Source organism: Ciona intestinalis, chromosome 10 (genome assembly GCF_000224145.3).
Source record: "Ciona intestinalis chromosome 10, KH, whole genome shotgun sequence".
Lineage (NCBI taxonomy): Eukaryota > Metazoa > Chordata > Ascidiacea > Phlebobranchia > Cionidae > Ciona > Ciona intestinalis.
This window is the reverse complement of record NC_020175.2, coordinates 2,377,756-2,401,492: the sequence shown is the minus strand read 5'-3', so window position 1 is coordinate 2,401,492 and position 23,737 is coordinate 2,377,756. Positions and strand designations below refer to the sequence as shown.

At 36.7% G+C, this 23,737-nt stretch overlaps 2 protein-coding genes and 1 long non-coding RNA gene across 10 annotated transcripts in view; 1 reads left to right on the top strand and 2 right to left on the bottom strand.

Moving 5' to 3' along the window:
- Positions 1-5,873, bottom strand: part of ci-arfgap-1 (zinc finger protein Ci-ArfGAP-1) — a 12,897-nt gene extending 7,024 nt beyond the window's left edge. For 2 of the 3 annotated variants that reach the window (XM_018813562.2, XM_026836196.1), the window contains exons 1-8: positions 4,562-5,873; positions 4,280-4,431; positions 3,808-3,922; positions 3,163-3,324; positions 2,762-2,914; positions 1,037-1,183; positions 431-556; positions 31-210 (exon numbers count right to left, since the gene is read on the bottom strand). In XM_018813562.2, the coding sequence (XP_018669107.1) occupies positions 31-210; positions 431-556; positions 1,037-1,183; positions 2,762-2,914; positions 3,163-3,324; positions 3,808-3,922; positions 4,280-4,431; positions 4,562-4,823 (1,297 nt within the window). In that variant the 5' untranslated portion in view covers positions 4,824-5,873. Of the gene's footprint in view, positions 1-30; positions 211-430; positions 557-1,036; positions 1,184-2,761; positions 2,915-3,162; positions 3,367-3,786; positions 3,923-4,279; positions 4,432-4,561 lie in introns of all 3 variants that reach the window. The other variant, NM_001128124.1, reaches the window with a different exon arrangement.
- The window catches only part of LOC113474640, a 16,135-nt gene extending 5,282 nt beyond the window's left edge, over positions 1-10,853 (top strand). Inside the window, exons 2-3 of the long non-coding RNA XR_003396325.1 lie at positions 8,144-8,146; positions 10,842-10,853. This is a non-coding gene — a long non-coding RNA (uncharacterized LOC113474640). The remainder of the gene's footprint in view (positions 1-8,143; positions 8,147-10,841) is intronic.
- Positions 7,294-23,737, bottom strand: LOC100179776 (potassium/sodium hyperpolarization-activated cyclic nucleotide-gated channel 3-like). Of its 6 annotated transcripts, XM_026836479.1 has the most exons (17): positions 23,607-23,737; positions 22,679-22,810; positions 17,861-17,998; positions 17,150-17,284; positions 16,690-16,849; positions 16,127-16,258; positions 14,802-14,963; positions 13,059-13,191; positions 12,326-12,411; positions 11,592-11,738; positions 10,861-10,981; positions 10,101-10,226; positions 9,485-9,649; positions 8,819-8,934; positions 8,603-8,739; positions 8,294-8,372; positions 7,294-8,004 (listed from the first exon to the last, which is right to left on the bottom strand). In XM_026836479.1, exons 2-17 carry the CDS (start codon positions 22,717-22,719, stop codon positions 7,411-7,413), a joined length of 2,472 nt encoding a protein of 823 aa, XP_026692280.1. In that variant the 5' UTR covers positions 22,720-22,810; positions 23,607-23,737; the 3' UTR covers positions 7,294-7,410. The 6 variants fall into 6 exon arrangements, 5 of the variants coding, with proteins under 5 accessions (XP_026692280.1, XP_004226550.2, XP_026692282.1 ...); XM_004226502.4 differs by lacking the exons at positions 22,679-22,810; positions 23,607-23,737 and adding an exon at positions 21,685-21,818; XM_026836481.1 differs by lacking the exons at positions 22,679-22,810; positions 23,607-23,737 and adding an exon at positions 20,002-20,285.

The following is a 23,737-nucleotide window of genomic DNA, read 5'->3' as shown; positions in this document are numbered from 1 at the left end:
TGGACATTTAAAGATTAGACAGAGACTCACTTATTGGAGTTGGTGGAACGAGCTGAGCTGGTGGAATGGAAGGAGCTGTAGTGACAGGTACTGGTTTTGGAACATGGTTGATGGGTGGTGTTGGTTCATTTCTCTCTGGTGCAGGCGCTGGTGGGGGCTTGTCAGCCTTTTTTAACAGAGAGAATGGAAAAGATGGCTTTGGAACGTCATCTGTGAAAAATATGACGTAAATATGGTGTCGTACATTATTTTTAAAGGAGAAAGAAAATGAACAAGAATGGTCAATAAAAAGTAAAATGAGACAAAATATGAAAGAAATTAAAAAATATTTAAAAATAAGTGATTTCTAAAAATTACAAACTTTTAGTGGTATTATCAAGAAAAAGAGACTTGAGCAACGAACACTGTTATAGATGGGTAAGATATTTACCTGGCATAGCTGAGATTTTATCAGTTTTGAGGACTAGTTCAAGCGCGGTCACCCAGTCCGCATAGCTTTGGATTTTACTCGCATCTATATCGAAAAAACAAGCGACTGCATCCAGGTACTGTGTTGCTGTATGGAGAAAATAACAATTTTAAGAAAAAAGAGATGGCGCGGAGATTACATAAACATCTTAATTATAATTCTGTATGCTTTACCAAGTTATGATAACAGCTCTAACTTTAATAGATATGCCTTTTTTTGAAGTGTAATTCATATAACAAAGTCGATCGACAAAAACATTTATATATGTGAATATTTTTTAAACACAGTTTAATATCTAAAATGTTATTGAATAAAAAATAATTCTCATTATGTATATAGAATTAATTGATGCGGACAGTGGCACAGCAAGGGGGGTTTTGGGGGTCACGACCCCCTCTTTTAACAAAAAAAAAATTTAAAAATTTTTTTGGAAAATTTTTGATTAAACCCCCCCCTCTTATTTTTTTCTGGCTGCACCACTGGATGCAGACTATCTAATCAAGCGTGACAAAAAACATCCGTCTCCAGCTATTTAAACAAAAAGCAAACAACTGTTTCATTTATTACCTGTTAAGTTCATAACCTCACTGACTGCAATTTGGAACAGGGGTTTATCATCCAGGTGGTGCTGAAAGCAGGAGAGTCTGGCTTCACTTAAGCTCAGGTAAATGAGGCCACGTCCCGTAACATGCATGTACGACTCCTTAATCATACCTGTGGTGGGGCAATCAATAAAAACCTCATACAATAACATTGATGTTTTCACCGTCCACTTCATAAAAAGGTGTTCAATATAGTATTGTAGTTTAATAATAATAACAAATTTAAAATTTAACAGAAATCTAAATTTATTCTAAATAAAACAAAGATATAGTTTGCAGTTTTTTTTAAGTTTATTTAATTTATTTTAAATAAAATGTAAAACTTTATGTATAACATAATCAATTTTGGTGTCCCTAAAATGGGTCACTGAAAAAAAAAACAATCTAACACATCAAACCTTAACCTACACAACAAGTAAAGAAATTCACCATTGCAAAAGGTGGAACATTCAAGTAAAACTAATTATTAGGCACATAATTTAACCACTAATTTTCTGCCTTAAATGTTTAGTAAATGAACTTATTTTGTTTAACATGATAAAATTCAAACGGCTTTTAAAATATTAAAGTTAAACGAATGAAATGTAAAAGTACCACTTTGAACAGGAGATGAATGCCACTTGTACAGTTGTACTCATGGTAAAATGTACAAACAATTAGTTATATATGCCGAAAAACTGTCCTTATTCAAACATCACAATGTCATACCTAGACCATAAAGCATTGTTTTAGCCTATCAGTATCAACTGTTATTTAACGTTTTGCATTATACAAGGAAAAGTTGGCAAAGACAAATTATTTTGGCTTCTCATTTGTAAAGCATTAGCTAACAGACTAGCGGGCACAGTCTGTCTGTCAAAATAAAAACAAAATCTGACATTTTTGTCAAAGTTTTCCCACCCCAAGGCTATAATTTCCACAGTGGTTTATATTGAATTTTACGCCACAAGGACACACCACGCATACCAGACACCACAGACCAGCAACACTAAGTTATTTTGTTACAAACCCAAACAAAGGAAATCTAACAATTAAGTGGAGTACCAGCAACTAAACGGCAAAAAAATGCCAGACAAAAGAAATTTGACCAGATCGCACTTACGGTATAAATTTCATTGTTGTATTATTTAATTCAAGCGAAAAATTTAAGATTGTGCATGCTAATTTAATGAATTGAAAATATTTGGAAAAAGTGCTATATATATATATTTATATATATATTAGGAGGGCCATTTTTTTTAAATGCAAGTAAACAGAATATCCCGTCACAATTTTACCTGTATGTATGCGTCTACGCAACCATAAACAAGTGTAAAATATTTGCAATTCAAAGCAGATTTTTAAACTTATAGGCATCAATACTACCAAGAACACTCTCAACAACAAGGCAAGGATGATCTCTAAGACTATAATTACTGCTGCTTGTAACCAACTAGCAGTACAACTGTAAAGGCAGTAAAACTAGATACTATACTATCAGCGGTTAACTATTACTTAACTAGACCGAAATTTAAGGGTCACAGGGTATACTAAAAAGTTTTCACACACTGTGACACCAGGACTTAACCATACAGTAAAGTCTATGAAAAATCTTGTCGCAAATTGACGTGACATGCAAAACCTAAACTTTTGAAAAAAGATTGCCAACAGTACCTAAATATTGAACATCATAGAAAATGGTAAAACTTACCACAGTTTAATATCTTGGCAACGTTTACATCTATCATGGTGGGGTATTTCCTCTTTAGCAAGTTGTACTTTGTGTAAAGCACAAGGCTCACCCAGTCCATTACAGTCTCCATATTATCATGTTGGAGATATGTAAACGCAACCGTGTTACCATCTGGAGAAAAAATATTTGAGTAACAAACAAGTCTTATGGGTGGAAATATTCAAATAATTAGTAGTGATGTGAATTTTATGTATTGTAATTGCTACTACATGTGTATCACAGTGTATGTAATCTTTTTATCAGTGATAATATGATATTTTTATCAGTGAAAAATATCCAATTAGGCAACTATTCATAAAACATTATAATACTGTATTTAAAAGTCACCCAAAAAATATATTTCTAAAGGCTAAGCGTACCATTATTAATACGGTAGGTAAGCTGCACGCCATTCTCGTGCCCAATTCTCTTTGAATTAACGACAAGCGTCTCCACACATTCCACAGGAACCTCTTCATTACGTGCATCAGATGTCAGGTAAAGCTTATCGCTTTGCAACACAACACAGCACGGGTAATTTCCTGCAACAGTCACCAAAGACACTTTATTAATTATCACTTCCATTGCATTATGCAACAGCTGCAGTGTTATGTTTGATAAGGTATGGTCACTGGCAGACCAAGGGCAAAGGATCTTAGTCAAGGGCAAAACTGGTTTATGTCATTTTTTTAAAAATTAGTCCTTTTTAATTTTTGTAGGAGTGGTTGGGGGCTCGTATTAACCCATTAGTCAGGATAAGATAATTCAAAATTTAAACAAAAAGAGTCGAAAAGCGTAGACTGTATAATCCCCTATAAATACGCTGCTTATCACAATGGCATACTGTATTTATAAAACAGTAGTACTCCACAAAATATAAAATGACACTTCAAAAATTCTATTATCCTAATTAAGATGCCATGACATGTTAAACACAATAAGCTATAAATAAATAAAGTTTACGTTACAACGTGCTATTGGAATTTATAAGCTCTGTAGGATTTAGTTAATATTTTGTTGCTTGCCTTTGGGCATTGGGCGGGTAAATTGAATTCCAATGAATTGTTTTTTGGCAGCAATCTTTGGATTTTCTGCTGCATCTCCAGCATTTCCACTGTATTTGCATTTGATCCAATACTCCTATAATGGAACATTGGGTTAGGTTAACCTAAGCACATTATAATTTAAACAAATACAAAGTTTCTTAGCAAAACTAATTTTAAACAATCCAAATTTTTTTTGGAGAATAACTTAAGCACACTATGAATTACGTAAATGCAAGTTTTCTCGCAAATATTTATTTTAAACAGTCCAATATTTTTTGAACTTAAGCACACTATAATTTAAATGCATTGTTTCTTAGCAGCATTAATTGTACAAGCCCAAAAAATGTTTAACGCAAATAGGAACAACCAACATAAGACAAAACTGAGAAGCAGACAGACAATCAACAAAAAATAATAAAAACAAACAAAAAATGCTCATATTTTTACTTACCTTAAGTTTAATGCCATCGTTGCCCGACGGTCTATACTGCCAAACAGGAGAATTGGCAAGTAACCTAATGTTTGTGCGTTTGTTTCCATTTGCTCTAATTTGAGCGATGTCCTTATCCTCCCACAGCTGAGGAATTTGTGTTGACAGAATTCCTGCAACAGATTAATTATACAAATGCTGTTAAAAGATTTATACATTTTAAACATATCGCAAAAGACCAAAAGCTCCATTTTGTTTTAGGTAATAAATTAATAATTGCTAAAAGAGTGAAATTTTTGTTACCTTTTACAGAATTGTCATTTCCATTCGATTCTGTTGCATTGTAGTGGTTCTCATGCTCTATGTGTACCAGTTTGCAATCGTCACACACGAGAATGCCATATGCAAGAACGGCCCATGCGCTTTCGGAGGCTAAAGTTGCTCCACAATCAGCGCATACATCGTTGCCGGGTTCATTTAGTAGCTCCCTAATAGCCGTTGCTTTGGATGAATCCATCCGTGGGATTGGCATGGGTATGTTTGGGGGGTACTCCGACCGCAGCATTTTTTAAATATGCCTTTTGTGGTTGTTTTGACGTGAAATATAGATAAAGCACCAAATACGTACACAGTGCTAATGAGTGGCAAGTGTCAGCAATAACTGGCAAGTGACCAGTTTGAATGACGAAAGTTTTAAGTGTTTGTTCAATCTCAAGTTGTACCTTCTTTGAAGAGAGTCCACACTGGAGTAGCTAGCTACTTGGTTACAATTGACAATGCACACGGTTACAGTTAACACAGTTCGGTCATTGCATGTTCAAAACACAAATAAGGCGAATATAGTACAAAAAGATTTTGTTTTCATGCATGTGCTACTTTTAACGTCAACAGTGTTTTTTTTTACAATCTTGACCAATATTACATAGTACCTACACGGTTAAGCGACGGTAACATGTACCCTGAGTGGTGACTCAAATAAAACCAATGGATTTTAAACAAGGTGTATCAAGAAGAATGATAGCATGATAGGAAAACATAAAATATGAGAAACAAATGTCATATGCTGGGGAAGATGAAACTACAAACACTGCACTTCCCAAACAAATATCAATAAAACAATTAAAGGTGGGGAGAGTAAGCGAGCAAATACAATAACTTGGCAGCGATAGAAACCACAGTGTTGGAGAAGAGGGTAGCTTAAAATACAGAAATATGAAAACCGTACATTAGTTACACTAGTGAATAATAATAAGAATAAAACGCAAAACTATCAAATTAGCTCTGACGCGTCGCACAGAACGGTGACGCTAGAGAACGCACTGACTGGAACAGAAGTGCAAACAACAGTCCGAAAAGGGCACTATTGCATCTGTGCCCCTGGCTGGATATGTTTGTACGTTGAAACGTGAAGAAAGGGATGCTTGAACACAAGTGCTCAATTGGAACCTTGGAGATTAAGAACGAAGCCCGAAGATACTCAATCTTCGATACAGCTTGAAAATGCAATAATGCCTTCAATAACACCACACAAGCTCAGAGCAAACTATTGCTGTTGAAACACATAGTACAAACATTAAACAATTATGCACATACGAAAATTTTAAACTTGTTAATAAATAATAATACGCAAATGCATCTCACTTATATTATGAATCTTGACTCAAACGCAAAGTAAACAAATGCAGAAAATTATATAATATAACAGCTGTTGTGACACTTTGCTATGAGCGACGCCCGCATACACAAACGTACCTGCACCTACATAGAATTGTTATGAACAGCAAATTTATCAGCGCAAATGAATCACTTCCTTCTGCTATAAATGCGCAGTGCTGAAGTGCACAAGCGAATGCGATTGGTACGCCCTACATGACGTCACTGCGTACACCACCTAGCGACAGACATACACTACGTGCTCGTTGGTTGTCTCGTCACGTGACTTACCGGACAACAGCAGCCGCGTTTTCGCGATTTCTTATTCTCTCGCATTCTCTATTGCGACAGGAGCGTCAACCCCTTCGCATCTTCTGTATCTTTCAACTATGTTGCTCTGCGTGCCAAGTCTGATTTGGCGCGTGAAAGGTCGAGCGCGTGTGCTAACTCGTTCTCTGCGATAAACAAATCTTCTGATACGCCATCGTTAGCCAATGGAGGAAAACCGTTACTGGCGGTATTACTTACACTGTTGTTGTGCAGAGCAACCACATGATTGAATGTCATAAGCGTGAAGGGAGTTCATCGCAATTATCAAATTTCTTGTCGTGGCAATATAAGGTTGCCTTGGCACAACTTTATTGAAAAAAGCGTGTTAGTCAAATAATTGTACAATATAATCTAAAAGCAACCACCAATTATTACCGCGCAAATATTGGTATTTAATCTAACAATTAACAATACACTTTTAGCATCTAACAAATCAATACCGCGAAAAACACAAAGGTATTGCAACCCATAACACTCATTTTAAACGTGTCTGCTACATCTATAACCGTACAAAACAATAAACACATATTTCTTCGGTATAGTTTTCGTAATAGCAGTTGTTACTTTGACCAATAAACTACATGGTATTTAAGCACCACTGCGCGTCAACTGTATTTATTCAATGCAATATATTTAATTTACGACCAGCTGCTACTGACTGACAGCAATCTAATTGTCTTTTGGTTACTGTAGCGTGAATGCCAAGCTCTGCAATGAAGTTTTAATTACCACACTGTAATCGAAAGGCAAAACTTTGCTCGCCTTCTTCTAGCGTTTACCTGTGCGAGCTTTTCTGTATACAACCGCTGTAACAAACACTTTATAAACCAACTACACATTAGCAGCTCATTCTATTCATCACTTCAGTAAAAAAATCTACAACTGCTTTACACAGACAGATTAACTCGCAGCTTCAAATAATAGCATATACTAACCGCGACGTTACCAAAAGAATGTCGCGAAAAAGAAAGAGAATCTATTTATAAGGTGCCTCTGTTCTCCGTGGGCTGGTGCAACACGCGTTGCAACTGTATGAGTCAACGGCCTCACAGTGTTGTGTACACAGTGTAATCAATCATATATTACCACCAAATCGCTCACTGTATAGTGACTAACGATATACACTAACTGCGATACACATGCCGAAAAGGAATGAAAATAGCGTTTAACTAGATAATTTCATCGATCATATGTTCGCATCTTGATTCAATATCTTTTGGGCAGCGTTCTCCCAACAAGCAAGTTTTGTTGTCGCTTTGTTTGGGTGTGTTATTTAAATCAGGTAATTTTAATACGTTGTTCAGGGGGTCAGTGCATTGTACATCGGCTTTTGACAAAACAATTTTCTTATTATGACTTGTGCCGTTTGCGTCGCAGTTGTCATTTTCATCGTTTGACTGTTCGACATTCACAATTGTGATGGTCGGCTCGACAAAACTTCTTTCCTCGGTCGCAGCACTTCGTCTAGCGGTTGAAATATGCGGGGAAGAGCAACCGTTAGATGAGAGACACTGCTGCTTGCTTCTGGGCCTCGTAACATTGTTGAGGAACGATTCTATCACGCTGTCTTTGCCCTTTATTGTACTTTCGTACAACTTTGACCTCTGCAAGGTCAAATTTTGCAGAAACTTCGGTTTTCGAAACGGCCGTGGAGATTTTGATCTTGGCGATTCCGGTTCTTTGCAAGTTACTTCTAAAATGTCATCGCACTTTTCGATATCGTTCGTCATTTCTATATCAGTGATTTCTTCTTCTTTGTTGGCCTAAAAACGTAATAAAAATGTTAATTGGTGAAGACCTACAGAGCTGGGTTTTTGGAAGATGCACCCACTTTGTGGGCGTATATGTGTCCTTGGACAAGACACTTTACGGCAATTGCTCCAACCTAGTGATCATTAATAGGTTGTCCAAATTATCAGCCACACATAAAAAATGAAAAAAGTCACCTACAAAGTAACCTACGTGGTAATTCGTTAGCTGGCACGAGATGTATGAAACAGAACACCCGTGTTTTTTTCATTCATTCATTCATTTAAGATATAAGTCTCTTACCGTTCTATGTCTCTGCCTCTTGCTGGAGCTTGGGAATAATCCGGACGCAAAGTGAGACATGTCAGTTCCCAAAGACACACTGGAAATTAAAATTTTAAACAGCACATGTAACGGCAAAGCATAAAATTAAACTTTAGCAGCAGAATTTGCAGTAACTTTAGTTTATAATTTAGACGAAACATTTCACGGCTTGCTGTAACTGCAATAGGTCCGTAACATCAGGATATATTGGAGTAACTTTTTAGTGAGTAACAATAATAAAGACATTAGTGAAAGTAGGGAAGTAGGAAAAGCTCTTGGTGCAGTTACCTTGTTTTTATCCTGCGTGAAGGGGATTCATTGCAATGAGATGCTCGTTCTCGCACGCTAAGCCTGTTACAACTAGCATTGCTCGAAGTTCTTTCCCGAAAGTTGAGTCTATTGCAGCTTGAACCAAGATAAGCCGCCTGCGAAAAATGGATAACATGTTACCAAGTTCAGTTCGACGCAAGAATCGTTTCGTGTTTACTTCCACGCGCCACGAACTTTTTCGGTTAGAAGTTGTGTGTCATGGCGCACGATCTCTTCGGCGATTTCGTTTGACTTCGAGTAGCCGTTGGTCGATTCTTTTACTTTTTCCTCCAATACTGGGTTGTGGCGACCTGTAAGAAGACAACAGTTTCAAAGGTTTCTATAACAACAGTAAAAAAACTATTATTATAGCGTGGTCCTCTATAAAATAGTAGGGTGGGGGAGATGGGACACCTTTTCATTCAACTTTTTAGTTCCAGTTGGTAGTAAACAAAGAACATTAAAAGACTTAAACTGTATCTTTACAACTCTAAAACAGCGCTATCAATTGTTTAGAACTCGATCAGGATATTTGGATATTATGTGCTTAAGTTGTCCTATCTTACCCCACAGTACTGTACGTGGACATGCAGAATCTTACCCCACAGTACTGTACGTGGACATGCAGCATCTTACCCTACATTCACTGTACGTGGACATAAAAGCCAAACGACATTATTTAAAGAGCCATGCAGCGTTTAAAAAAAGAAATATTGTAGTATTTTTTGTTCTATATTTCAAACCGAAATGAATGAGGTTTATGACGATAAAACTTTAGGGACCTAAGACTTATATAGGCCCTAGTTGGTGTATTACACATAGACTAATACTAGATACGGTTAAGTTCGTAACTTCACTTACCTAAACTGGAAAGGCGAGCGGCTGCAACTCTTTCTAGTGTTTTCCTCATAACTGGATGTTCGCTCAGCAAATAATTAAAATCATTGACGTGCAGGGAGTAGGTGGAACAGTAGCTAACAGCTTCAACAGATGCGACTCTTCTATCATTTATCAGCAGACATATTTCTGCGTAAACGAATAATGTTATTGAAATCTGAGACTACTGGACTTTACATTAACAATAATGTCTATAGTACTCCAGTAGGATGAAATAAGACGGGACTCTGGATGAGACGGTAAAAAAATCTCTTTTTTTCGGGGTAACTATTTGATGACAGAGGAAAAGTAATGTTACAATAATTGTCTAAAGTGTTTCCAGGTTTAACTAAATGCGTGGAAAAGGCGGTTGCTATTGTATTAACAGTGTTATACGAATACAACATTATTTTGTTCAATGGTGGAAAAAGAGGTATAAGAGAACATACGTGCTCAACAACAAGAACAAGTTTTCGAGGGTCATATAAATGTCCAAATAAAAAGACCTAACTGACAATCATGGCCATGACTTATGTAATTAACCACCGGCATGCCATATACAGCACAGCCGTGGTATTTAACCGCCGATATAGTTCCCTACCCCCAAAGTAGGATCCATCTGATAATTGTTTAATTGGTTCAGATCTATGGCTGTTCTTCACTTCCACAAGACCATGTTGAATGAAATACATCTTCTTTCCGATCTCGCCTTCTCTGACAATCACATCTAATGATAAAATACCTTAACTTAAACCAAGTTGAAGTTAATCGTGCAGTATGTGATATATATAGTACAGTGGGGGGAGATGGGACACATTTTTATTCTATTTTATGGCCCGTTTGGTAGTAAATAAAAACAATTCAAAAAAATTATAAAACCGTATCCTCACGACTCCTGTAAACTACTGTTAATTGTTCCTGAACACGATCAGGATATTCGGATATTACGTGCTAAAGGTGTCCCATCTTCCCCCACCCTACTCTATTATGTATTACATTGGGGTAAGATGGGACTGTACCTTTGGCATATATTATCCAAATATCCCGATCGTATTTTAAACATTTAAAAACGGTCTATGTGAGTCGTGAGAATATAGTTTTATAACTCTTTGAATGTTTTTTGTTTACTATACTAAATGGGACGGGTAAATGGATTTAAAAGGTGTCCCATCTCCGACCCTACTGTATAATAGAAACACTGGAGAAACGGGATGCGTATGTGTTACTGTGAACCTTAGTTTAACTTTAAGCGATATGTAACATATTATATTAAATTACGATTATGGGGAACGTGGAATACAGTCTCGATTACACATTCGAATTTTCGAAAACACTCAACCAGAAAACAATAACAATCCTACCTTTCGGTTGAAACACCTCGTACTTGAGCTTCTGAACGACTTCGGTTACAAAATCGGATTCCGCGTTGCTAAAGAATGGAACTGAAGCTACTAGATGGCGACAGTTAAAGTTAACAACTTCCTGAAAATATATAAAATTTGTTATTAACAGTGTGGCTTATAAAAATGATAACCGTTTTATCCCCGCGTAGCGGAGCAACGACCGTCGCTATACTAGGGGAGTTCTGTTACACCCCGAGCCCGCTTACAAATCACCATTAGCACGTATGCAACTTTGTGACTAATTGTTGTTTTTTTTATAAAAACCCAATCCTTCAGAGACACACACTCCTTTGGCTTGGGCAAGTATACCGTTATTGGTCTTGCCCAAGGCAGACACGAAGGTATAGCGGTTTCAAAAAACTTAGAAACTATAGTATCTTTTGTTTACAATGCAAATGATGTATAGCCACTGATCCACTGCGCGTAATTTGTCATTTAATTCGGTTATGATTGATTTTCATATTGGGTTACTTCATAGAGAACTTTATACAATGCATTTAAAAATGTCAAGATATATATTCTAAATTTCTAGTACCAAACACTCTACCGGGTGTTTATACAATGGAAAAAGCAATCAGTCGAATAATAATTATTATACAGTCTATATAAGCAAGATTTAAGTCAATTAAGTTAATCTTGTTAACCCCTAAAATTTAGTTAAAAATCAGCTTTAATTTAAAATGCCCTACCTCTCGTAAATTAGTTGAGAGTTCACTGAGTATTCCGTTCTCGTCGAACATTTTGCCTTGGAACCGGTTTTCGTAATATTCATACACCTTTGACCGCAACGTTTTCGGAAGCCTTCTGAACCGCATGTATTCCTTCACTTGCATGTACTGCAGAGAGATTAAGTTTTAAGTGAATTGCGGCAATCGCATTAAACTTGAAGTATATAGTACTGTGTGGGAAGACGGGACACCTTTGGGACATAATATCTAAATATCCTAAAGTGTTTTAACATTTTTTAACGGTTTATGGGAGTCGTGAGGATACGGTTTTATAATTCTTTTGAGTGGTTTTTGTTTACTACCAAATGGGACAAGAAAAAAAAAAAAAAAAACGTTTTCCCATCTTCCCCCTCCCTACTCTATATAAACAGAAAACATGAGATTCTACAGTAATTAAAAACAGGAGATATACTAATTACCTAAGAGTTCAGGATTCCCACCCTTAAAACCTATCCTTTATAGTGATAAATCAATACAGAAAATTATCACGAGGATTGAGAACAACGTCGGTTAAGACTTCACAAGTAGCGTCAATAAAAACATCGTATGCGGTAAGACGGCCGCAAAAAATATATAATTAGACCATCTGGTGTTTTAATGAATGCTTTGTTTAAAATTTGCAAATAATGCTTTTTTTGCTCCAATTAAGGTTTTGCCTTAAAATCAATGAAACGTTATTTATATTTCCCTCCTACCTTTTCCTTGTATTGTCGCTTGGATGAATCCATAGACTGTATTAATGCCGTGGCATGACCAATGAACATGGCGAAACATACAGCACCTGAAATGAAATCAAACATTGTACAGTGCAATCGTTTCCAACTGAGGCATATTGATTATAGTAGGGTGGGGGGAGACGGGACACCTTTAGCCTATAATATCCTGATCGCGTTTTAAACAATTAACAACGGTCAATGGAAGTCGCAGGGATACGATTTTAAAATTCTTTGAATGTTCTTTGTTTACTACCAAATGAGACGGTAAAGTAGTTAAAAGTGTGTTCCAACTTTCCCCACCCTCTACTATATAATTTCTGCCCAAGGCCTCGCAACGAGTCCCGCGTTTTTTTTAAATATTTTCAGCTTGTTTTAACTCATAGAAGGTAATTCCGTTTTGAACTTAATTAATTTCCAAATACTTTCTAATCGTTGCAGTTATAAACTGGCCGTGAACTTTATTTTGCTAAACGATTCCGCATGAATACCAACCAAGTAAGATGTATCAGCTAAACGCTGTACGTGGTAAGAACGGATCAATATACAGTACTGTGCATGGCTAAAGCGAAAAGATGTCCCAAGCAACTATGTAGCGCAACGATCTTATATAGTATACAGTTCCCAAAGCAAATTAAATTTTCTTTGCGTATCGACCAGTACAGTAGGAAATGACATAACAACCGGTACCTCAGAAAATAAAATAACAACGTACCAGAAACCATTGAGAGCATCGTCATCCACAAATCCATCAAGTTCTTGGGTGGTTGTTGGCCGTACCCTATACACAACATGTGTGACATTGCTTTGAACATGCTCCACGAGTATTGCTCGGCCCATGGCTTTCCCTATACAAACAGTAATGTATAAGGTAAATCGTCACATGTATTTAGCTTATAAGACGCGTTTTACGATAAAAACTTACTAAAAACAGGCAAGTAATACGTCTGCATTGTAATTGCAGGGTGGGGAACGATGGGATACGCTTTCATTTTCTTGTTACCGTCACATTACAAAGAAAATTCAAAGAAATATAAAACCGTACCTTCACGGCTCCCGTTGACCGTTTTTAATTGTTTAAAACACTATCAGGATATTGGATATATCAAACGCTGTCATAAATGCGAAACTGATCTCGAAATGAAACGCTACACACTAAGTTGGGAACGATATTTTCTACATATTGTACTTTTTCAAGTGGTTTAGCCACATTCTGGTTTAAAAACGTGTCGGTACAGTGATCGTCCCAGCAGTCGGTACTGTCGGTACAGTGATCGTCCCAGCCCCTTTAACTTTATTGCCATTTCGAGAGCGTGTTATTGGTGATCGATATACATAGTAGGATGGGGGGAGATGGGACGCCTATAGCGCACAATGTCCAAATATTCCAATCGTGTTTTAAACAATTAACAACGTTCTACGAAAGTCGTGAAAATACGGTTTTATAATTTGTTAAATGTTTTTTGTTTCCAATTAAATGGGACAAGAAAATAGAACAAAAAGGTGTCCCATCTTTCCACACCCTACTGTATGCAAATCAACTGCTCGAGTCAATAATCTTTAACTCGAATAGGAATACAATTTCACTTATTACGCAGTGACACTATGCATGGCCACATAGAATTCCTTATAGACGTTTTATTTTGAATGAATATAGTGAGGTTGGGTAAGATGGGACACCTATAGTACATAATATTCAAATGTCCTGATCGTATTTTAAACAATTAACAGCGGCCTGTGGGAGTCGAAAGCATACGGTTCAATAATTCCTCGAATGTTCTTTGTTTTACCACCAAATGGGACAAGAAAAACAGAATGAAAAGGTGTCCCATCTCCCCCCACCCTACTATATGTTAGTACACTGCGGTGTTAACTACGATTTCTGCATAATATAGTACTCTAAGGAAAGACATACAGTACTGTGGGGGGAAATGGGACACCTTTAGCACCTAATATCCAAATTTCTTTTTCGTGTTTTAAACAATTAACAGCGGTATGTGGGAGTCGTGAGGATACTCTAATTCCTATTTTTTGTTTACTTCTAAATGGGAGGAGAAAATAGAATGAAAAGATGTCCCATCTTTCCCCACCTTACTGTATACCTCAGTACAGCAAGTAAACAGAAGACATACTGGCCGGTATACCCCATCCCAGGAATAAAATATTTATGGTAACAAAACGGGAAATGCACCAACTCTAAAATTTTGATTAATGGACCTTTGTTTTTGACAGGAAATTCAAGAAATATCTGTAGTAATCAGCATAGGCTGCGTTGAAAATAAAGTACACCTATATATATAGGCCATACGCAACTACTAAAGCTATGCCCACATATGTTAGAGATTGCTTAAGGCTTATTATCCAAATGCCATTGAGCATAAATTTTTCATATGTCCATCTTTTATTTATCCAGGTCAAAATCTAAGTTCGAAAATCGGTTTTATTTTTCCATACTTACCACTAACTTGTCGATAACGATCCAGGAATCAGCAGGATAATTATGAAGCATTGGTATCAGGAACTGGAGACACCCATTCCAATGACCGATCAGCAACATTAAGCATACAAGGTTGAAAATCCGCACAGCTGCGACTGCTAAGTCGTACTGCATACCCACGATCTGGAACAGAGTTGTAAGATTTTTTTTCAAAAACCAGAGACCAAACTAAAGAAATATAGTAGGGTGGAAGAAGATGGGACAACTTATTTTCGTTCGTTTTCTGGTCCCATTTAGCAGTAAAACATTTAAAGAATTGTAAAACTGTAACCTCACGGCTCCCATATACCGTTGTTAATTGTTTAAAATATGATCAGGATATTTGGATATGATGTGCTAAATGCGTCCATCTCCTACCACAGCACTATATAAATATGACTTTAAAAGTATAATAGGATGGGGGGAGATAGGACACCTTTGGCGCATAATATCCGAATATCCTGATCGTGTTTTAAACAGTTAACAACGGTCTATGGGAGTCTTAAGCATATAGTTTTATAATTCTTTGAAAGTTCCTTGTTTACTACCACATTGGACGAGAAAATAGAGTTAAAATGTGTCCCAACTTCCCCCACCCTACTATATTATCTAAAGATTGCGCATCAGTTAAACCTTATTAAAAGTGTGTTTACGTAACAGAGATTCCAAGGCAGTTTCTAGATAACCACCCTGAAGATTAAACCACATGTTACGTCCTTTGGAAACTCTACAACTGCAGTAACAGTATTGTAGTTTTGAAAGAGCGCAGATATATTATTTTCAGTCACATGTTTCATACGACAATTTAAAACCGGAAATTGTGTGTCGGTTGGCATGAGAAGACATATACATTGGAACGTACCAAATCTTAAGAAGTCATTCCGCGTATACAAAAATCAATATTGCTTCTGCTGGTGGTTCGTTGCAGTTGTTTAAAAAGTATATTTTCTTATTAAGGTAAAAGTAAGTATAAACGTAAAGTTTCCAATAAAATTTCAATTTAAAAATTTTATTGACTGAATAGATTTACGGCTTGTACTGCTGCAGTTTCTTTTAGAGATCGGTCTTTTAGAGATCATAATATAGTCGGTAGGGGGAAGACGGGACACCTTTAGCACATAATACCCAAATATCTTGATCGTGTTTTAAAATTAACAACGGTCTATGGGAGTCGTGAGAAAACGGTTTCATATTTCTTTGAATGTTCTATGTTTACTACCGAGTGGGACAAAAAAAAAAAATGTCCCCTCTTTCCCCACTATAAAAAAAATTAATAAAACAAAACTTATTCCCAAAACCTAACTTACATGTTCCCATTGGTGCACGTATCTAATTAAACGTGAAATTCTTAGCAACCGTAGCAAGCTAATGATCTTCGCAAACCGAACAAGTTTCATCGCTCTGGATGCGCTTGCACTGGCTGACGATCCGCTAGTTAACTGCGTTTAGAACATCCATTAAATTCAAATCTCATTCAAAATCGACCTACATTTAATCACTTCACACAATATAGGCTTCAGTGCATTCAATTTCCCGGCTAATTTAAGTGTTAATAGCATGGTTATATGGTGGGGTGGGGGAAGATGGGACACATTATCATTCTATTTTCTTGTCACATTTGGTAGTAAACAAAGAGCATTCAAAGAAATATAAATATATAAATAAAACCGTATCCTCACGACTTCCATAAACCGTTGTTAATTGTTTAAAACATGTTTAGGATATTAAGATATTATGTGCTAAAGGTGTCCAGTCTTTCCCCGCCCTACTATATGGGTCGTATTGACTGTATATTTCACGGCCGAACGAGAAACAAGCGGGCGAACCCATTACCAAGCCTTGTATCTGACTACTTAATTCATTAAAGAACCTGTAGCAGGTAATCGACGGGCAGCGTCGAAATGAGATCGATAACGAACCAGGATCGAAGGTAACGGCTTCTAATTGTGGGCAGATCTAAAACGACGTCTCCGTCTCCATATTCCACAATAATACCAGTATGGAAGTTCATTATAATATCACTTAAAAACCTGAATAAAAAACTGTTTTAGCAAGTTTAAATATTGTAGGGTGGGGGAAGATGGGACATGACCAAATGAATTCACTGACTGGTGTAGTTTTTTTAAAGACTTGACATTTAGTAGGGTGGCGGAAGATGGGACACCTTTGCATTCTATTTTCTCGTCCAATTTGGTAGTAAACAAAGAAACATTCAAAGAATTATAAAACCGTATCCTCACGACTCCCATAGACTGTTGTTGATTCTTTAAAACACCATCGGGTGTCCCATCTTTCCCTACCCTACTAACCCTATCCTATATAAACCTTACCAGAAATCCAGGCAAAGGTTAAACGCAATCCACCCGGAATCCGTTCGCATCTCGTCGTTAAAGAACGTGATTGCCACCGGGATAATAATCATACTAATAAGCAGCAGAATTAAGGTAAAGAAATCCCAATAGAACCTGAAGGTGCAAAGAGTAATTAAAAAAATCGAAATTGTGACGGTTGCAAAATATCATTGCTATTCGGCATATCGATAATATAACGACGTGTGTAATCCAGGCAGCCGCATTCGGCTTGCCAAAAATCGAAGAATTAATCACGTTTATTATAGAACTGACTTGCAGTGAAGCATACATGACACTAAGTTGAGAGCCCCTTTTAAAACGAGTTACTAATTAATATATTATGCTATTCATAATTTTGGAATTTTGAAAATCATGCATTTGAATAATGAATGTAATGAATAAATGTAAGCTTTATTTTCGCGTGGCCGGAAACGACAGGTGGTTAAACACGAGCTGTTCTGTTTCATACACCTCGTGTTTGTTATTATAAATGGCTAATAATTTAAACGGCCGATTAATGATTACTGGGTTGGAGAAATTACACTTTTGGGTGTCTTGCCTAAGAAAACAAGCAAACGAACAACGGTAGCAACGACGAGCTTTGAACCCATTACCTCTGCGTTAGAACGCATGAGCGTTAAACATTGTGCTACGGCGCCGGTAATGTAACACATATTTTTTAAACCTTACCTGAAGTTTGAGTACGGATGTATGACGAATGAACCAGCGCTCTCCTGTCGTTTTTGTTCCTGCTCGACCGCCTTTTGACTGCCGTACATTCGCAAGGAAAACTTGGTCACCGGTACAGACATGGATCCCCCGGAATACCTGAAAAAATAACCTCGGTAAAAATCACGCTAGAAAATCACACGGGCCATTTGTAAAACGCCTACGGCTTATAATTTGTAAGTTTTATACACCACGAATTGGAAAAACAAATCGACAAAGTAACTCAACGAGAATGCTCAACTTGTTTAACTCAACGTGTATCAGCGCCTGTCTTGCTCAATTAGTTGTGTATCGTTTTTTTAACAAAAGGCACGTTTGGAAGGCTGTTTTTTACTATGTCTTATCTGTTACTACTTTGTATTAACACCTCCTTGTCGTATTTAAGTTAAAAACAAAATTACTTTATATAGTACTGTGGGGTAAGTCGGGACACTTTTAGCACATAATATCCAAATATCCTGATTGTGTTTTGAAACGTGAGAGACGAGAAAATAGGATAAAAAAATGAGAAATAGCATAAAAAAGGTGTCCCATCTTCCCCCATCCTACTATATTCTAATAAAAACCGAAAAGACCGCCTTTGAGACAACTCTTGCCTTACGAACACCCTTAGACTTAAGAACCAACTTCAGGTATAAAAAGTTCAAGAATATATAGTAGGGTGGGGAGAGATGGGACACTTTTTGACTGTATTTACGCGTCCCATTTGGTAGTAAACAAAAAACATTTAAAGAATTATAAAACCGTGTCCTCACGACTACCATAGACCGGTGTTGACTGTTTAAAACACGATCAGGATATTTGGTTATTTTGTGTTGAAGGTGTCCCATCTTCCCCCACCCTACTGTATGATAAACCCGAAAACCTGTTGCGTTGAAGTCGTCGTCCTCTTCTACGCCTCATGCCAATGTTTTACCGAGATCGTAATAAGGTTGCAAACACATATAATAAACCCTGCGAGTATGCGGAGATATAAAACATAAAATCCGAAGTCATTCATGGGTTTTTGTGTAATTCCAATATTAATAGTAATTTTTTTAAAATTCATTCTTCACGGAAGAGGGAATTTGGTATATTTCAGAAGCCTAATGACGGGTTAGTTTAATTGCATGAATTATTCAAAACTATAAGCTGTACCGGCACACACAAACTTTTGCTGAGTCTGTTTAAAACACCTTTTCTGCGACCAAACAAAATTTTCCTATTTTCTCATAACAGGGCCCACGGGAATCGTGCAGCCTGTCACGCTATATACAAGATTGGACCTGGCACCTTCTAAAACGACCTAACCTTCCGTAAAACAGCACATCAACCGCATGTTTGTTCTAGAGTATATGCGCATGTGTTTGACATAACGTATTCACCTTCTCAATACACACATACATATATATATATATATATATATATATATATATATATATATACCTCAGCTGTCCCTGGCTCTATTTTAAGATCGCAATTAGGTTTATTACAAATCGTACAAACGCATTCATTTTCCATAATACGCAAACGCATATCAAGAAAATATATAGTATGGTGGAGTAAGATGGACAGTTTTTCATTAAATTTTCTCATGCGATTTGGTAGTTAACAAAGAACATTCAAGGAATTATAAAAATGTATTCTTACAACTCCCATAGATCGTTGTTAGTTGTTTAAAACACAGGATATTTGAATATTATGTGCTAAAGGTGTCCCATCTTCCCTCGCCCTACTATATATACATCTGACACGTCTGCGGCAATATAAAGACAAAATTCTCGAATTTATAATGTAGGTATATCGCATGCTCTTTAGACTACCTATACACTGTCGATTCTAACAAACGTACATCTTCAATGCTAAAATACATCCCGTCCGCCTCTATCTCATATACAGTGCTTGTTCGATCGTAAAAACAGTTCGATTTTCGAACGTGTTATCTCGAAATTAAGGTTAACTATACTTTATGCGGTGCCAAATTAAAATCGATTTTTAGGACACGTGTTAACGGACACAGAGAATACGTAAGATCAACCGGAATCCTTTAAAAGCAATGCCACCAAAGTCAATAATACCAATCCTGCTTTCAAACACCTCAGTATAGCGTATATACAACATACCCGCAGCAGATGCTTTATCTATACGCATCAACATGTACGACCTGCAAGATAAGTCTTGAAGCTTGCTCACGTATCGAATGGCGATTTTCTACAAGCATGTACGCTTTAAGGTCGAGGTTAAATGCGGCCGATCAACCATAAATCATAAGTAACATACATCATACAAGCGACAGTAGATAATACCAATGTCCGCGCAGGGAATTTCGGGATTTATGGAAGCACACACGCATCAAAGGTATGTCGACATCTTCCGTCTCATTAAACGGGAAATAAGATCATTGCTATGACATGTCCAATTGTTTTACGTAAGCGCACCCCAAAAAAACTCTAGTGGCGACACAGAATAATTAAATATTAGTGGGGAAAGATGGGACACATTAGGTGGGGAAAGATGGGACACATTTAGCACATAATATCCAAATATCCTGACCGTGTTTTAATTTAACAACGTTTTATAGGAACCGTGAGGACACGGTTTTATAATTCTTTGAATGTTCATTGTTTACTACGAGGTGGGACGAGAAAATAAAACAAAAAGATGTCCCATCTTCTCCCATCCTACTATAAAAACGATCAAGAATAACCGTTTGCTTTTAACCTGCACTCATCAATGCGTATTTTACACGTTAAAGGAATAGCGACCACGCTTATAATCGTCTATAATTAAATGTAAATATGTTTTAACTGTAATATGTTTTAACAATTTTTTTGTCGGTTTCTATCTTTTGATATAAAATATTTCAAAATCTTCGGTACCGTAATCGAAGAGACAATTAAAGTTATTCATATTATTCTTAATGCCACCATGCTGTAAGTTTCAACGATTTTGCCTGAACCTAAATAGAGATTATACGTCCATATAATCACCAATAAAGTTATTCGATGTTTTTGACAGTTGGTTTTCAATATATAATCAATGTGTGCATTCCGCAACAAATCAGATATATCTTTTTTAGAGTAATTTCCGCATCCCATGGAAAAAATCTTTCGAAAGTTTTGTTTTCTGTGAGTATTCATAGTTGTCATATAGTACTGTTAGGTAAAACGAAACACATTTAGCACATAATGTCCAAATATTCTGATCGTGTTTTAAAAAATTAACAACGTTTTATGGGGCTCGTAAGGATACGGTTTCATAATTCTTTAAATGTTCTTTGTTTACTACCAAATAGGACGAGAAAATAGAATGAAAAGATGTCCCATCCTCCCCCACCCTACTATATAGCATTCATTTCCATGTGTTTTGTTTTTGTTGATATTGCTTTGTATCCCATATTTGCTGCATCCGGGTCATCTATTTCGACACGCCTGTTGTTCTTTACCGCTCATTAAAATTTTAAGCGAAGCGAAATATTAAATAATTCAAACATTATATCTGTGGCCAGCTTCGTAATACACGTATGCTGTCCATTTTCATCATATAAAAACTCTTAAAACGAAAAGTACAGTTTAAATAACCCTTGTCCTACTCTATTAACTTTCTGTACCAACCAGTTAAAAGTAATTGTGTTTTAGATGCTAGCAACGTTAGCTTGCCTCGCAATCAATGGCCATCATTAAACAGCGCGATAGTAAACTTACAAAGAATATCTATGCTATAGTGAAAAACAAAATTCATCGGAAGGGCATCAGAAAAAGAAAGTAGACATGACATCTGATAGTGTACATATCTAAAATACTCACATTGCGAGCGCCTGCAGAGCTGAAACTCGTTTCTTTTTTCGTAGCGGCATTTTGGACGTTTTTTCTGTCTCTGGTAGAAATCTTTTTTGTTTTGATTCACTACTGGTACTTAACTCCTCACATATAAGCTTGACCGATATTACTAGACCGCGATATTGTCATCTGCCGCATAGGTTCGCTTGGCGGAGCAGAAAAAAGTGACGCGTGATCCGATCAGGCGCAATCCAAGTGGGGAAAGAAGGGCGCACAAACCAGTGAGGCGAACACGAACTTCGTCTGGTAATCAATACTCCAATGCGACCAGTATAACCAATACAGCCCTCGTGCACGCCACAGCACGGTGCATTAAGCTAATTATAATTGGGACCTGTACGACCCCGCATCGGTGGCATACATAAACCGCACCTGCCCACCCTAATCACGTCCCAAGCGACTGTAATTGGAAAACCACAATTATTTGCAATTTTTGGGCTGTGTTGAATGGGCATACGTTTTTTACATAATTACTGGGCGAAGTGAAAGAAAGCAGTTTCCTTTCCTCGCGATTTGGTGCCTAATCAACGAAGTGCTTTGATTTTACAAACACACTGTTTCACACGGTGGATGTAAAGCGATTCGACCGACTATCAAGCTCAAAAAAAGATACCTAAATGTATATGCCATGTAAAGAAGGATGGAAAACAAAGCACACCTTTAGCACATAGTATCCAAATACCCTGATCGTGTTTTGAACAATTAACAACGGTATATGGCAATCGTAAAGATAGGGTTTTCCAACTCTTTGAATGTTCTTTGTTTACTACCAAATGGGACGAAAAAATAAAATGAAAAGGTGTCCCAACTTCCCTCACCCAACTCTACAATGTACATTACAAACCAAAGTTGGTTCTAAACAACATCTTGTACGAAACTAAGTCTTGTTATATTACGAGTGTAAAAAAACGCTACAAATATTAAACCAAAATTGTATTTTTATATTTTAATTATATCTTACCTGCTGTACAGCTGAAGCCGCATGTTGTTCGTGTTATTCATAATAACAGTATTCCACAATGTTATCTTCGGTGCATGGAAGAGCCTCACCCCTTTAAAACGTTCCTGGTAACGTCTGCTCTTTGACTGCCGACTGAAATGTGATCGTTAAAGCAATTAGTCGATGCAAATGAAATTCCCTCTTCGTCTGGAAAGGTTTTTTAAAAGAAAAAAACAAACATTTTTTTTCAACTAAGAAACTCTCATGCACGGTCTCTGCAAATAGAATAATTTCTTTTGTACAATTTTGTCCGCAAATAAAAAAACAAAACCGCCTTTATTAAACTAGCAGTGGCGACGGATAGAATTTGTAAGTCTGTAAAATTTTAATACACTCAGACATGATTCAAAAAACAGTATTTTCGAGTAGGCTGAGAGAAGACGGGACGCCTGCGGGGTTTAAAAAAACAACAACTGCGTCTATAGAAGTAGTAGGGTGGGGTAAGGCGGGACACCTTTAGCACATGGTATCCAAATATCCTGATCGTGTTTTAAACAATTAACAACGGTCTATGGGAGTTGTGACGATACAGTTTCATAATTCTTAAAACGTTCTTTGTTTACTACCAAATAGCACGAGAACATAAATGTTTCCCATCTGCCCCCTGCCTACTATATATATATATATATATCCCAGCATATTATATGGTACAGTCAAAACTAATAAATAAAGTTTTTTAAGTGAATCTATTTTCTAATGTTTATATATGTATGCAATTTCTTCGGTCATTTCGCTCGATTGTTTTATTGTTTATTGCGCACTTTACTTTTGAATTATTCAGTGCCTATTTACTCCGAGACTCAAAGCAACAGAATTCTTTTCAAACACAAAACTCAATGCATTGAAATACACCAGACTTGTTTTCGACGAAAAAAATCATAAAACTTACAATGTTGTAAAACTCCCAATTACAATGTTGTAAATCTTCAAGAAAAAAGTAATACAGGATTTCTGTCTTTTTTCCGGTACAAATCGGTTAGACTTGTAAAATACTTCTCAACGGCTGTCCTGAAGTTACTG